Below are 17,539 nucleotides of genomic sequence, written 5' to 3' on the forward strand. Positions count from 1 at the left end.
TGATGTTGCTAACTAGATTTAAAGGTATTAAAGGAAATTTTGAAGTTAATTGTCTACTTACCAATACGTTTTTTAAATACAACAATCTGCATTAACAGACAGAAGCTTAAAGCTTAGTTCTTATATCAATTACTGTTTTGGATGAAAAACTTTCTCTCAAGATGGTATCATGGCAATTGCCTTACACGTGTCATGTATTATGTAAACATATGTTTTATATATATATTAGGAACTCTTTTGTAGGATATAGAAGAACGATATAATATTGACAGGAGATAAACAATAATACTGCTAATAAGAATGTATCTGTCAAAATTACAGCCATAACATCAGGTAGTCAGGTAAGAATACCCAAAGGTGGAGCAAGGCTAAATTTTATGCTTTGGCTAGCAGCTCTGTTTCTGTGCAGACTTTCATAGAATGTTTAAGAAACCCACTGTGCAGGATCTTTTTTAACATGAAACAAAAGAGAATGCCCACAAGGTAAAGAACCCTTTAATGACATATAAGAATCTACAATCATACAGAAGTTACTAATCAGTAAATCATCATCTCATCTCTAATCCTTGTAGCTCTGTGGATTCGTTCTTTAGTTAGCCATATGTTTCTTGCATGCCACACCCTGTCTATGCTACAAAACCTGGCAAGATTCTGTCCCAGCAAAGCTGGCCTTAGCCACCCACAGTACCTAGAAGTCACCTTCACTGGGGTTGTGGAAGTTGTAAGGACATGGCCAGATGACAAAATTCAATATATTAGAAGTTTTCAAAATCTTTCAAAATTCAGTATATTCCAGCTGTATGAGAATACAGCTATTGACTTAATGTTTGCATCTGTATTTCCAAAAGTTTGTCTCAAAGGACAGTCAAAACTTCATGCTGTCTTTAAACTTCAAGCTGACTTTATCTCAACCCACATGTTGTTTTGGTTTTGCTCTTCTATTCTTTCTCTGCCCTGCTGCAGGAAGAATTGAGTAGGCACAGTTGCTGGCCTGGGTCAACATACAACATACGTAAAAGTAGTAAATTAAGTTAATCTTGAACCTGATTTTTCTGATGTAGTTAAGACAGACCAATTAGAAAGCTGGTCTGGAGTTCTATCAACAGGAGAGAGTCTGAATTTCAACATATGCTACTATCAGAAAAAATATTAAGGCACAATACTACAGCAAGGCATTTGGTAGTACTATTCAGTTTTCAAAGACAGATTATCTGCCATTTGCACTACAGCTACAGAGGAGAGCTGCTCAAAAGAAACTACTCTTCAGTCATGACTGGCAGTATGAATTAAAACCCTGACTACTCCACAGGTTTTCCCTAGCTGGCAGGAGGAAAGCAGCTGGCAGATGGTTGGATACATTATCAAAATTTTGGCAAAGATAGTGGGTGAGACTTGTGAGAGAGCCTTTGAGGGAGAAAGCAAGAGCAGCTGATCATGGGTTGATCCCCCATGGAAGTATCTCATGTCAGCATGAACTGCAGTTCAAAAAGTGAGTTTGCTTGGGAATAGGGTGGAAGTCACTATCCAAAACACTGTCCAAAGAAGATATAGTATTTCAGACCATAATTCTAAACAAACTTTTTTTACCTCATTCCCTGTTGACATTACTGCAACCACTGGAAACTTGTTAACTTCTACTTCGGTTACTCCAACAGTTGCTAAGAGACCAATCTCAGATGGACCCATGTGGGTTCCTTTAGCCAGCACACATTCACCTCTTTTAATGTCATGTCCTATAGGTCTGAAAATCATAGCACAGAAAAAAAACATGAAAGAGAAACAGAATGAGATTCAAAGTATCTTTCCTTGATTGGTCTTGCTCCAGGTGAGGAGTGTCCATGGAAGTCCATTAGTCAGATTGTCAAAATATCTGTACTACTCATTAGAAAATTACCTTAAAAATCAATAGCCTTTCTATTCCTAACAGAGATATTTTATCGTTTACAAATACAGACCTGATATCTTGGCCTGGTCGAGCTTGCACCAGGATTCGAACCTCTAGTTCTTCAGTGCCCTACAAAGACAAGGACATCAAATAGAGTCAGCTGAGCTATTCAAAGAAGATTAATGTTTAATTTCTCACAAGTCTACACAGCTTAAAGCACTCATTACACTGAGACTTTATGGTTTAAGCATCATATTGCTCTCCTGATTTGTCTGCCAAGATTGTAATACAATGTATGCTAAAACTGAACAGCATTATAAGAAATTCTCTCTTTAATGAGCTCACCATGGAAGGGCCAGCACTGAATATGTAGTTTTAGCTTCCTTTTTTGTTTTAATGATACTCATGTTTATATATCTTTCCTACTCTACATTCTGTGTCTGATGATTTGGTATATCGAGTGGATTCTTTCTACTCCTCTCAGCCAACTTGATCTGGTTGAACAATTTTGAAGATGATACTTCAAAAAGACCATTAGACAATAGGTCACTATGTTAGCAGAAAGGTGGGAAGAAGCTATATGATTTAGCTCTTTCAGGATTTTCATGTAGATTTCTGTAGTGGAAACTCCTATTTGAGAGCCTTGTACAAATCAGAAAGAGGCTTATTCATCTTGTTTATTTACTGTGAACCAGAGACAGTGGCCTGAAAAGTCTGATGCATTTACTTCTCCAGAATGTCAATGGTCTGGTGATTCATTCAATACCAATAAATGGCATATGACCTATATTGTTAATATTTAATTTTAAGCCTGCAAGTGGGTTGATGATATATACACTCAGCTTTGAAATAGTGCCAGCCTGTTAGTAGCACTAAATCTAAACAGATTTTGTTTTTACGTTATCATGTAGTGCTTCATATTTAAATACCTCAAAGTTATAAATCAGACACTAATATTACAAGACAAACTAAGCATGTCAGGGTCATTTAGAATTTTTACAGGAACAATAGTGTTGTATAGGACACTGGGACACGTATCTTTTCTTAAAGGTGATATGGACAGCATTTTCTGAGTTCAAACTTTAAACTTAAGGACCCAAAGTTAAAATTAATAAATCTTTTAATACAGATTGTGATTCTATTTACCTACTGTGAAAATTTAAACCCCTGAAAACCAGAAAATTACTAATTTAAAAAATTCTTACTTTATCCCAATATTTTCAAAATATGCTTTTACTGTAAATTCTGTTTCTTTAAACCTGCTCTTCTTGCATAAGAGAAGAAATGATTTTTGGCTCTGAGTGTTCAAAATGGTGTGCTGGTGCCCAGGATGGCCTTTTATCCCCCTTATTGCCATCTGAGGCTGTAAAAGCTCACGATAAAAATTTGGGGCAATGGTTAGTCCAAGAATGATTTTATTTTTATGACACTCTGGAATGGTTGTCCAGTCATGAAGATTTGAAATTTCCATATCTTTGATAACATTTAAAGATAGATAGGAAGATTTTAAGGGAATCCAGAGGAGAGCCAATGATACATTTTGAGTAATATAAAAGGTCCTATTTAGGACTCCGGGATTAGGGGAAACAAGAAAATAAAGGCTTCTGAGGAATTCAGTAATCCCAGGTTTGAAAAGCACCATGGACAGTGTGACTGTGGACAATATGTTGACGTGCAGAGACTGTTATTTATGGAACTGATGGATATCTGCGAATCCTTAAGGAATACGAGACAACTCAAGGTAGCTAAAGATAGGGCTTGTAGAGAGGTATGGCATTTTGCTGAGAACATCTTTCATTTGGTGTGTGTCAGGCAGCTTTCTTCTTGCTGTGTATTAATATATTTTGAACTATGTCTGAGTGGTTTGTTCTGATGGTTGCTAACAGTCAGCATCCATATGTGATGCTTGGTCTTTTTTTGGTTGATCACACTGGACTCCTTTCTCCTACAAGGTGACATAAAAACTCAAAATGAAAAGGATGTAGATACGTTTCTCAATTGTTGTGCATTTGGCAAGCTGATGAGAATTTTTCTTCCTGACGGAAAACTGTAATTCCTTTCAAGCCTATGACTTCAACAGTCATTTGGGGAATACTTGCTATGAAATTTAAGTACTGGTACCACAACCAGAAGTCAAGGAGTGAGTTCCTTTTAAAAATAATCTCTTTTCATAAGAACATTTTTTAAATATTAGAGATTTAATTTCAGTTAAATCCCAGCCCTGAAGGAGTTCTTAACACTAAAAAGAAAAATATTCTTGGTGTAGCCACCCAGATGTGAAAAGGGAGAGAAAAAAATAACATATTAATTAAACTGTACTAATTACTGTGCGCAGGATTAGCAGAGTGGCATATTCAAAGACAAGCTGAAACTGAAGAATTCCACCTCACACTTAGAGGCAGAAAAAAGAAATTGAAAGTGGTTGACCATTTGAAAAAAAATTCAGCACGTAGCCAGATAACCTGTTCTCACATGCAGAGGAGAATACAGACATAAGAAGTGGAAGACAGGACAGAGACATCCAAAGAAGTAGAAAATACCAGGTTATCATGTATGTTGCTCTACAATGTGATAGTCCTCTCATGATAAGGTGGGCAATGGCCACAAAAAACTTGCTCACTAAGGCTAATGGAATGAGTAATAAGCAGTGAAGGCAATGGTGTACTTTACAGATGATATAATCTATACATACACATCTGTAACCTCAGAGCAGGACTGACTCAATAATTTCTCTGACAGGAAGAAGGACAGCCTAGATAGCTTGCTGAGTTCATTAGATGTAAAGATATATACTATATTTATACTATATATATATATATATATACTATATATTTAAAGTAATAAGGCATGAGAAAGGATCATGAGAGTATGTTTCAGTTTTTGCTGTCTTCATCAGCTCTGAACACTAGAATTCATCTGCTTATAGCCCGGCTGCAATCAAAAGACAGCACAGAGCTATGGTGAAATGGAACACCTTGTCAGAACAGCAGCAGAAGAGCAAAGACTGATTTGAGCAGAGAACCATACACGTAGTTCATTCCAAAACTGAACTTGGAAGTTGTGTCAATAAGAGACGTATCTTCTTGCCTTAAAATCTCTCAGAGGGCAGCAAACGTGATGATGGTATCCTGAAATCACAGCTGGGTAAGTGAAAGTAATGATTCAGAAAGAATTCTCTGAACACAAAGGAAGTTCAAGATGGACTCTTTGCAATAAAGGTGTTTATAGAGAGCTCCTGTGTTTCGCAAAAAGCACAATTTACTTTGTTAAGACAACTGTGCATACAGAACTAGTACTACATATTTTTTCTGTGGTATTTTGCAGCATCTGTAAGGTAGTGCACTAATACGATTTACAGGTATGCTGGAAAATCTGTTCAAGTCAAACAGAGTTAAGTTTACATTCTGGGGGCATATGCACCTTACCCACTTCCTGAAGATTTTCCTCCATTTCCAGAGGTCTTAAATTTAGCAATTTTCTCATTTTAAAGGAGCACAAAGGTCTATTTAAAAAAATTAGTTGTGGTTTAAAAAAATTTGGGAGGCACTTACGTCCCCTGTTTCATAAGAAAACCCCTTATTCTAGACAGATGCCTTGGAAGGTATGCGTACAAGACATTCTCCCAAATCCACCAAATTCACCTTTGTTGAAATAAGATCAATTCTGATAATACAAAATTATCTCCATAACATAGTTTAAAAGAACTGAAGTCATCCCATGGATTTTGCAGCACTTAAAACAGTTCACTTTCCCACAGAAAATCATATTCAGCTTTAATTACATCAGCAGTAATGCTGCACTGTAATATTTCAATGTATTATTCTGGGATCAATATGTAATTTAAGAAAAGTTTTCCCCTTCTTGCTTGGTGAAGTTGTCACTACTGTGTATTTTAAAATGTGAATACAGGAGGCACTCAAATTGGACTGTAGTCATGGATCTCCAGAAGGCATTTGCCTTTCACTCAAATCCTGCTCCCAAGTGTTTTGGTGTCAGGATTTTTTTGATGAAAAATCAGTCAGAACAGGTAGGTCTGTGACACTGTTATCACAGCCTGAAAAAGTGAAAATTGCCACTAGGAACCCATGCAAAAATCCTCAAACTTCTGAGATTATTAAAGAGCTTTTCTGTAGAACAATCTTTCATATTTACAGGATTGTATTGTGAGCCATTTTCTGCTGAACGCAAAAGAAAAATGAGGTTTTTAACTTGTGACTCACATCATCTGATTCCCTGATGAGCTCTGTATCTTCCACTTGCACCACTGCATCAGCACCGCATGGAATTGGAGCACCGGTTGTAACACGCATTACCTGACCAGGCATCACAGTCTGTGTTGGCTGAAAAATAAAAAACCAGAAACTAATCTACTTCTGAAACGAACACTTTCAAACCACTTGACTTTTATGCAAATAATCTGAAAGACTAGAATTCTCACTTGCAGCAGGACTCTTGATATGCTGCGAGTGATATCAACAGGTATAATAAACTCCAATGTATTTAAAGATCATTAGGTCTTTGCTTCACATCTGGCTTTATTTATGTGGTGACATATTAGGTGGCTTCAGTTTTTTCCCCCTTAGATTTCTATCGCAAGAATAACTTTCAGAAGAAGCAAGATACTGATACTCTGGTTGGCTCAGAAAAAAAACTGGCTTAGAAATTTAGTGGTTAGATTCCTCCTCGAAACTTAGATGTGCAAAAATCTAGTAATTCTCTGTGAATATATATGTTTTGTAGAGTAGTCTAGTCCCCAGGGTTGAAATTTATGTGCTTTGGTTTGGTTGGATTTTTGGTCTGTTTTGTTTTACCAGCACACTGTATATGGAAAACTAACAGCTTATAAGCATAGTAATGTAACCAGTTGCTTCATTTTTAAGCAGATTTCTTCATACTGAGAGACAGCTCAATACTAGTTCACAGAGAATATCTATCTTTGTCAGGGTCAGTTTAGCAGAGCATAAAATTGATAATGTTCTACAATTACATGAAGTCACAGAACATCAAAAAATTTCAGCAGAAGCAATACAAAGAATAGAAAAATATCAGAACAACATGATAAAACAAACGACTTGTTTTTAATAATATTTCTCACCAGGCAGACTATTTTAACGTACACTTTTAAAAATCCAGAGTAAAACTGTAATTTGACAATAACTACTTAATAAATAAATAACTAAAAGAAAAATTTCTAAAAAAATGCATTTAAAGAAGCTGATGACAGCACTGCTGGCTCCCCATGGCACTGTAAGTAAGCCTGACTTATTTAGGCTTTACTGTTATTAGTGAACATGTGCTACACACAGATCTACACAGCTGTGATCAAAGCAACATATTCTGTATGTGTCACACATATAATTCATGTGCAGATTGACTCTATATTCCATATGCAGCATTGGAATACATCCAGGCCTTCTCAAACTGTGATTAGCACATATTTGACAGCAACCCACAGGCCTGCAGGCAGTACTGCCCAAGCACTGTTACCTGTCCTGCCCAGCAGTCCTTTACTCCATGACTTTTGACAGGAGGCTGTTGACACCTGCAAACTCTAGACCACTGGCCAACACTTCAGCTGCATAAAGCTGTTTGTCTTGCCCGTTTCTCTACTCCACTTTAGCATTGTCATAGCCTCTGAAAGGTATTACTTAGAAATGTGTGTATTTCAAAGACTACTTATTGGGACAGAAGCCCTAGGAAGGGGCTGGGAATGGTCTGTACCTGGCTTACCACAGTTCGCAGTGACCTATGTATCCCAAGAAACAACTGAGCCTGGAGCTGATTGAATCTTGACCCTTTTCTACAGGCAATGTAAATCTAACATCCTTCAAGAACATAAATCAAATGCTAAAATAAATTTTTTAAAGAAATCACACTTGCCATATGTCACGGTTAGTGTGTTTTTAGGGCAAGATTCATGCTATCCTAAAGTAGATATCCAAACCAGATGACATAAAAATACTACTTTTTAAAAATAGTATTTATTTCCCACCACAGCCTATGCAAGGAGCTGTGGATGGATAGCAGATACTACCATTGAAGCTGAAGCTGCTTAAAAGGCAAAATAATGTTGTCTAGTGTGTTATTTTGATTTTTATGAAAAGAAATGTTGCAAAAGGCAAAGCTTATGCCTTGGATTATGGGAGCTCTTCTGTATATTGTTGTAGATATAATCTAAAGATTTATTACAAATAGGTTATATTGTTTTGAACTAAGTATCGCTGACTTTGGTGACAAATTTCAGAGGAACAATGTATTACATAAAAAATGTCTCCCATTTAAAAAGCACCACGAAGAATACAAAATGTCTACATTGACTGCCACAAATCAGTGCCTATGGTGATAAAATGTGCTGTAACTAACTGTGTTTTTGGAGTTTACTATCAGATGAGTTAACTTTTTGAGATGCAATGATGTGATACATTTAAACAAATTAATGATACAATAACAACTGCTGTTAGAATTGGTTATGTTGCTTATATATTTAATTTCCTTTTTGTCCTCTGGGAACTTGATCAGATTAACTTTATGAACAAAATTCAACCATCAGATTTGCGTGTGAATCTCCAGGGCTGTGTTCTTCTGTGCTAGAGACTATGAAGATAAAGAAATGATTGCTTCTTAGAAATTAACACACAACAATTTCACAGAAGCTCTTTTAAAAGGCCTTTGAGATCTCGCTTTTACCTGGAATAGGGCAATACTGGTTTCTGCCCTTTGCCTTCATCAGTGATAATCTACTCAATTTTAGTCACTGAGTAAAACCCAGAGATAATCTACTGAGCACAGCCCCCATCTCAGGCATTTTCTCTTACACACAATTACACCTCTCCTGTGTGATTTACAATGAGCCATGTTCCTTTCTGTAAAAACGCCCAAGTCGGTGGAACCAGGGAAAATGTCTGTTTTTCATCCTGTATTGTAACTGGCTAGTCACAGTGCCTCTTACAAACATCTTTAGAAAGTCTTGCAGGAAATGTTATGCTTTGACTATGTAAGTCTATAGGAAGAAAACCAATCTTCCCCATCTGTTTCAAAGGCTATGTGGATGGCTTGTTACTAGTCATCTCAAGTGTGCCCTAACCTTCCCAAAGCAGGATAGTGTCTGAAAGTTTTCCTTGATACAAAATAAAAAATGGTTGTTAACATGAACATGATCACCTGGAAATGGAATTCAGAAAATAGTACATAATTTAAAAATTGATACAGAAATGTCCAACTTGGCTATATGGCCTCCTGGCAATTCTCAGTCCCATTTTCTTCATTTCTACTTAGTACTTACATAACCTTTTTCCCTACAGGAGGAGCCAAACCTAAAACTATTTTGAACTCCCTGCTGTGAATCATTCTGTTAATTGGTCTGTAACATGAAAGGCAGAATGTTGCTGCTGACAGTGGCTGAAGGGTGAAATGAGACTGAGGAGCCTTCCAAGGCTATAAATAATTTCTTGGGAAGGAGATGAACCTGAAGATGCGTTGGCCCAAGAAAAAAACTTTGACCAATTATTCAGAGGTCAACAGCCTTGTTTTTCTAACTTGCCATTGGTATTTCCAGAAATACGCTCTCTCTGCATGCCTCCTCTCACCAATTTTTGTTCCTTGCCAGAGAGGCTTCCTATTCCCAGTAATCTGGCAGGACAGACTGTCCCTGTAGAGAGACATTTGTGAGCTCTTAAACTTTGTAGGAGGGAAGCGAGTTCCCATTTGCCCTTTTATCTTTTGTACAAACCTGCTGAACTGATTAGCATACTGAAACACTTTAGACCTCTAATAAGCAGCCCTCCCCACTAGAGACAGCTTCAACAGTACTGCTTTCAAGCACCACTGTGCTGTGGTATTTAACTAGCAAAATGATAATATTGATGACAGGGGAATAATGATAGGAGTGATAATTCAGCAGGTTGCTCTGCTGGTTCTTGCTATTTTATAGTGTCCATAGAAAGGGTTTCTGAACTAATGCTTAAAAATGCAGTCAAGAAAGGCTAAAAATACAAGGCAGGTTAAAAAAATTCTGAATTCATTAGTTTGCCCCTTTTTTTTTTAGTATTTAAAGTAGTTTTTACATATTTTGTACTACAGATTCATTAATCCAAGTTCACATGAATATCAGTATTGAGAAGGTGTCTGTTATACCAAAGTATAATTCATGATGATGGATGGGACTTAAAGCAAAAATAATTTTCACAGTTCTCTGTATCTGTCATGATTAGCCAAATTAAAAGTCTGTTACACATTTACAGGCAGTTCAGCTCCATTTAAAAAAACTGAATAATTCTGCAACTGGTAATACTTCTAAAACCTGACACAACTTCTGAAATACGTCATTTCTACTTGGATTTTTTTTGTTTAGGAGTCAAAATGGACACACTAAAATCCTCATTAAAACCAATCAATCCTTTGTTTTGCCTTCTACTTTTCCCCTTTCTCCATCATTTCATATACAACACACAGAATTATAAACGGGGCCTTGAAATAGCTGGAGAAATATTTTAGATTAACTTCTGCTTTCCTAAACAGAAGGTGGCAGGCAGGATTAAATTGACAGAATAAGAGTGGTTGAACATAACTGATTTTTTTCCTATTACCCCAGTATTAATACAGGAATTTCATGAAATGTAGTCTTGAGTTTGAGAGTAAATTACAAATTGTGTCTCTATATGTACATTTGTAGAGCACAGGAGGTTACAAATGGGTCCTGCCTCAACTTGCTCTTAAAATCAATCCTCACATCTGCTAAGGTGTACAAACACTCTTCTCAAACCAGTCTCAAACAAGGCTGCTGCCAGGCTTCCTCAAGATTGTTCTGATCATTATTTATCTTTAAAAACCTCATGCTAAATTTTTACACTTCATTTTGCAGGTATCAGTGTGGAATGTGCAAGCATCTTATGGAAACAGTTATTGGGCTGACACCCTTTAAAAATCTGTCAGCAAGAAGAGGTTAAATTAGGCTTTTCTTTGTTTATGAATAGTTCAGCCACTAGAAATCTTATGTCCCCAAACATTGTACTAGGGCAGACCATTACTCTATGCACTCCTATCAGACATGTCAGCACAATGCTCTGAAGTATTTTGGGATATCCTTGTTAGTTCCTTACATAACTGTACTACCTCACTTTCTGAAATCATGTCCCAAGGCACACAGCAGGAGGGTCGGTACAGCTGTGTCCTAGTTCACGCCACATCCAAGAATACTGAATTTTGGAGCACTAGGAACACTTGCAAAAAGACAAAGCAAAATCTTACAGCAGAAAAATACATAAAAAAGAAAGAAAAAAGAAACTTTGCTCACCTGCTCACCAGCCTGGGATTCCCCTATGATGAATCGATCTCCTGGGCCATCAGCAGCTGTTAAGATGGACAATACATATAGTAAAAGATGAACCAAAACAAATGATGACATTATAAATTAAGAATGGGAGAAACAAAGATGATTTAAGATTTGGTTCTTCAGTTTCAGCATGACTAAGGTTATAGAAGTTCTGAAAACATTTTACATTTTAGGTCCTTTGAGTTGTATTTATTATTTTGAAAATTACAGGTTATAGAGAACAGGGTATTTTTAACTAAAAATTTCTGGGCAATATGGGGTCAAGTAAATGAAGATTAGGAGGAATTAGATTAATAACAAAGATTTAAGAGTGTTCATGAGATTATTTTTATAAAAATTTCCACTGTGAGCAAATCCTTTTTAAGTGAAAGCAACACAGGGGAATCATATGTTTCGCAAATGTATTATGCACTTCTTTTTCTAGACAACAATGGAATATTGACATTTCTAGATTCCATCTCTATCTTGGAAGGAAAATATGGAAAAGTGCAATGATTACAGACTGCATAGATGACCACAGTTGTGAAGAGGAACAGGGCTAAGATAATGCATTCTGGACTGACACATTAGAACTTTGAGTCCTGTTTCTTTCTGTAACTTCAGATTAGCACTGATCTAGCTACCTTACACTTCTCATTGAAGCAATACTGAAAATTAGGAGTCAGAGATCACGGATTTAACAAGTCTCCAGGACTTCCAATTTAGCAAATCTGTACTTTTACAGGGACAAAAAAGGCACTAGTACTTATGAAATTTAAACTCCTGACTGCCTCAAAGGTCTTTCAGCAAGTTACATTCATGGTATTATAGGCTTTACCATGATGTAAAGCATGTATGAAGCACAAGCAACTCTGGCTTTCCAAGCACAGCTGTCATGCTGCCAAGAGTGGTCAGAAAACCCAGGTTCGTATGATCACACTTAAATATGTATTATTATTAATTTTAAATCTCTAGCTGTCAAAAGTTGATTTACCAGAGATGAAGTCTAATCAGTGACAACTGTTATCTTAATACCTTCTGTTTTACTTCAAGAGCCCTGAATATACACCTAGATAACCTTATATTGAGAAGAACTGCTTTCAGGAAGGATGCCCATTCAGTGTGCATAATGATTTACCACATTTGTACTCAGGCACTGGCTGCAGCTTTGCAGATAATTATCTATGGTACTTAGTCATGTTTGAAGACTAATAATTAACGTAACTTTAAAAGCCTATCAAACATACTAATCTATGAGCTTTAGAACAAAATCTAAAATAAGAAAGTAGAAAAGCACTTTTCAACTAGTTGTCCTTGAATAATGCATTTAATACTAGTGAAAACAGTTGTCAGACCTTCACTGAAAAAAATGCACTTGGATGATCCAGCAAAAGAAGAGAAAGAAATCCCTAACAGCAAAATTTTTTTAAATCTGATAAAATACTACTGAATTAGATTTTATTTCCCCACTGGTAATAATATGAAGGCAAAGTTTGTAGATGATGTACAACTGACATAACTTGAAAAAAGGACAAGGTTTTGGGCAGACAGGTTTATGTAACTGAAAGCTAATCCTTAATTTTTTGGTAAGAAATATCCAATAGTTAATATTGTATTCAATATTGTCTCTGCCTATAAGCGGTTTTTTCATATCCTAAGATAACAAGAACAAAAAGAATAGAAAAAACCAGAATAGAATATAACTGCCTGATCAATTCAGGACTGACCAAAAGATAAAGCAAATAATTAAGGGAATTGTTAAAATGCCTTTGAAACACAAACAGGCTTGGGGCATCAACCCACCCTCTAGAAAGTCTTTTCCAGTGTTTGACCACCCTCTTAGTAAAGAAATGTTTCCCAATGTCAAGTCTAAAGCTCCCCTGGCACATCTTTGAACTATTCCCACACATCCCGTCACTGGACACCAGCGAGAAGAGATCAACACTTCCCACTCCCCTCCTCAGGAAGCTGTAGAAAGCTGTGAGGTCACCTCTGAGCCTCCTTTTCTTCAAACTAGACAAACTCAAAGTCCTCAGCTGCTCCTCATAGGACATTTCTTCCAGTCCTTTCACTCAGCTCTGGACACACTCAAATATTTCAGTGTTACTCTCCTTGAATCCACTGCAAAAATTATGGTCTTGTGTGTTGTTTCAGACAGAAGCTGTTGAAGACAGTGTTCATGATCATTCTGTTCATTCTGCATGTTTACTCAGATTGTACTTGTGCTTTCCCTTACCCTGCAGCAATCCGATTGCAAGACAGCATTTGCTTGATCCCAAGGCCCTTGTCACTCAGTGTTCTACTCAGAGCTCACCCTCTTAGCTTTTTTCAGTGTCACATAACCTGTATTTCTCTGGCTACATCTGCACCCCCATTTTGGTCTGCCTGTCTCTCACACATAGACCACAGACAGCTGCAAACTCATCTTGTAGACCTGAAATTTTATAGTGGAAGCTATTGGACTACATCCACTGCCTACGTTTTCAGATTATTTCATGGACAGTTGCTTTCCATTGTTTCAGCTGCCAGCAACAAAAAGGATATTTTAATGTCCCCAGAAGGAAGTTGGGTATTGTGTACAAATTTCAACACGGTGTTACAACAATTGGACTGCTACCACAATTAAATCACTACTAGTATAATGCTCAAACCTGTATATTTTAAATTTTCTTCATAGATATCTGAGGTGAGCATCATTAGTGTTACTTTACAAAGAAAATCTGATGCACAGAGAAGCAACTGGCTCAAAATGATGCAGCACTTCATGGCAAAGCACAGTATGAATTCAGGTCTCCTGGGAAACCATATTCACTGCTTGCACTGAGTAAAGTCACACTACTCATTTTCACAGAACACTTCACCGAATATTCTGAGTTGGAAGGGACCCACAAAGATCGCTGAGTTCAGCTCTTAAGTAAGTGGCCCATACAGAGATTAAACCCACAACCTTAGTGTTATTATCACCATGTTCTAACCAACTGAGCTAATCTCAGGGTCATATATGGCAGCTGCAATATTTTTAAAGTAAAAATCAGTTCTTCTTTTGAGGTGTGTCCATAAAAGAACATTCTTGTAAGTTTTTTCAAAAATTCTCTAATGCAATCAATAAAATATTCACTGATAGGAAGTTGGATCTGTAACAGTTCAAGAAAGTAACAGATATGAAAGAAAATCCCCATTAAATCAACAACAGAAGAATACAAGAAGAATCTGTAATTCAGAAACAGATGTTCCAAGAATCTCCTGAATTCTTAAGGAAATGCAAGAAATGCACTAGCAACAGAGTTGCACGTCTATGAGCACACATGGATGTACATTTGCTTGTGGACATATGCATCCACTTAAAAGGTCTGAACTCAGCTTTATGGCCTTCCTTCAAGACAGTTGCATTCTATGTAACTGTGACTTCAGCAATGATCTGAATCAAATCTAAAGGAAAATAACCATTGCTGGATCCAAAACAGGTGAACTAACATGTTATAAAGTGGTTTTCCAGACACTGTCTACAAAGTGAGTGTTTACCTCTGACAGCATAGCCATCTTTTACTGATGCTGGAAATGGCGGTAGATTATCTTTTGCATATACATCTTGAGCAAGGACTCGGCCCATTCCATCTAGAAAAGAGAAAAGACCATGCTCCATGTCATTACAGCTAGTGAAAGGGGGAAAAAAGTTAACAGCCATGTGCTCTGATAGGTGAAATGTGTATGTATGGGACACATAGATCTCTCAGGCTTTTGATTTTTGCCTCTACATAAAGGAAAAAAGACTGGAGTCTGAAAGTACTGATAAAGGATTTGTTCAGTAAGTCTGTGCTCTGGGTTATGGTTAAATTGCTGACAGTAGATTTGAATGCCAAGTATCCAAATCCAAAGGTTTAGATAAAAGCTCTGATGTAGGGTCAGACAGAAAAAACAAGTATTTGCTTCTTTAAGTCAAGTTTTTCTCCTGAGATCTTTTAAAATTATGTATTTTCCTTTATTCAAATTTTTATAAAATTTTTTTTAAAAGCTTTTAAAATGACATTTCAGAAATTAATCTTGTGTGCAAAAGGTGAGAGGTGATGGATTGAGGACTTGTCAGTAACAATGGACAAGTTTTCATAAATTGACAAGAAAGTTTTGCAATAGATTAGCTTTGCCTAATTGCTGAGAGCATTTCTGCTTAATGGAGGGTGAGTGAACATAAGTGTCAGGATTATTTATGTAAATTTACAATGTTATAGTTCTAAATATTTTAATAGCTGTTTCAAACAGATCCTTTTCCTTCACTTAGTGACTATGACTGATGAGTTGTAATTTGGCTCAGCTTCCCTGTAGAGATTAATATGAGTTACTTCACCCTCAGTCAAGTGGCTGGTACTTTTATGGCACCAGTAAGAGCCATTTTTTAGTGTAATGTGGAACAGAATGGAAAATATGTAACTTACCCCTTCATACAATGTAAGCATGAAAAAGCATATTCATTACATGTGTGATTAGATGGATTGGAAAGGGGTATATGGGTCAGAACTACTGAGACTGGCTTGATTCCGGTATGTCTAAGTAGAAGAAGGGAAACTCAGCTCATAATAGAGGCCACTGTTCCTAGGGTGCACAGGAAGGCAATATCCAGCTGAAAGTATGAAGGAATGAGAGGATGCATGAATATTTCTACCAGGAGAATTTCCATGGATATGTGCTTTAGAGATTATGGTCTTCGAGACACGCCAAAAAAGAGACATGCATGAAGTATGTTTCTTATTTTACAGACAGGGAAATCAATGTGGTTCTGGATTCCTTGGGAAGGCAGAAGGCTTAACACTACACACTAAATGGACAGGTCCTGTTAAAAAGTGCACCTACTCGATTTGAAAGTGTTCAGCTCCAGCGAAGTGCTATTATAATAAAGATTTTACGTATTAACACAAAGTGATTTAGCTAGCAATTAATTATCTTAACTATAACATCATTGTGTTCACATCCATATGTATTAACTTTCAGCCTGAATTTAACATTCATGCTGCATTTCTGAAATAAGTATTGCCATGAAAATGCTGATAAAACCTGTTAAAGCAACTAGAAAAGCACCTTTGTGATGGACATTAATTCACCTGTGCATTACTGCGTATCACTGCCTGTGATACACAATATACAAGTTATTAAAAGCTCACAAAAGCTCATACACTGAATAAAAGAATGCAGAAACAGACATTTAAATTAAAGCACAGAAAAGGCAGCTATCAAAGGCCTAGTAAAAACACCCTTGTTCCAAGATGCACGAAATCTCATACAAAAGTGATGCTTCTAATTTTAGCAGGCATGTTGTGTCTTCCTTTTGCTTCTTGTCTGCATGCAAAATCACACCAATTAGAGCAAAGTTGAACAGTATGTTCTTGGCAGAATGCCAAGAAAGGAATAAATGGCCAGCCAGTAATGGGAATGAATTTTATTACAGGCAGAAAAATGTTAGAATTACTTGGTGAAGCAGCCTTAGGCATTTAAAAATGAAGCAAGTCAGCAACTTGGACAATCTGAAGTACCTCTGTACTCTCTTTTACTTAAGCAACTATTCTAAAAATACAGTTTGACCTTATTTTGACTAATTGTAATTCAAAAAGATGTTCTGAATTATTTTAATGTCATCAAACTACCCCTTGTGATGCTCACAGCTTTTAACACAAAATGGAGAACTACACTAAACTCACTTTACAAATGTGGCTATTTGCTAAAGCTTAGGTGACAGCACTGGTACAGTTCTGCAAAGAACTTTGGTTTCTCAGGGTATTGATACTGGGGCACAGCAAATAGACAGATCTTGTACTAAAGGTGATGGATTTTGTAAATACTGCCCTGGTAGCAGTGATATGAAAAGTCAATGCTATCAAAAAAATCAGCTAGGCTCTTGGACTAGACCTGCTCTGTTCTCAGGTTTAAGCTTATGCTTAAGCTCAAAAAGCGTAGATTGCTTCTGCATTGCACTTTTATTATCAATTAAACTTAAATGTATCTTCTTAGTTTCAGAAGAATAATCATAATCATGTTGTCTAAAGGCTTATATGTGTATAGAGCTATGCTCAGGTAACTAAATTTAGTTGAAATAAAAGGCTAACTGGAGGCTTCATACCAGATATCAGTGATGGCAGGTGGGAAATATGCTTCAGACACCTTTGGTTTATGGCAGCTCTGTAAAATGTTTTAGGACCGTCCATTTTTTATTTTAATATGAAAGAAGTTAAATGATCTACTGAGTCACTGAGCAATTTACCAGTGTGAAAGTCATGTTTAAAAGATAACTTTACTTATCCTCCCCCTCATGTTAGGAGAGAATAGATAGATTTGAGAGACTGCAGCATACTTTGACT

General features: G+C 36.7%; 1 protein-coding gene across 12 annotated transcripts in view; it reads right to left on the reverse strand.

Moving 5' to 3' along the window:
• The window catches only part of GPHN (gephyrin), a 291,964-nt gene that overhangs the window by 30,347 nt on the left and 244,078 nt on the right, over window positions 1–17,539 (reverse strand). For all 12 annotated transcript variants that reach the window (XM_032689727.1, XM_032689720.1, XM_032689728.1 and 9 more), the window contains 5 exons: window positions 14,718–14,810; window positions 11,178–11,233; window positions 6,106–6,225; window positions 1,956–2,014; window positions 1,588–1,741 (listed from right to left, as the gene is read on the reverse strand). In XM_032689727.1, the coding sequence (XP_032545618.1) occupies window positions 1,588–1,741; window positions 1,956–2,014; window positions 6,106–6,225; window positions 11,178–11,233; window positions 14,718–14,810 (482 nt within the window). The remainder of the gene's footprint in view (window positions 1–1,587; window positions 1,742–1,955; window positions 2,015–6,105; window positions 6,226–11,177; window positions 11,234–14,717; window positions 14,811–17,539) is intronic.

This window comes from Chiroxiphia lanceolata, chromosome 6 (assembly GCF_009829145.1).
Source record: "Chiroxiphia lanceolata isolate bChiLan1 chromosome 6, bChiLan1.pri, whole genome shotgun sequence".
Taxonomy (NCBI): Eukaryota; Metazoa; Chordata; class Aves; order Passeriformes; family Pipridae; genus Chiroxiphia; species Chiroxiphia lanceolata.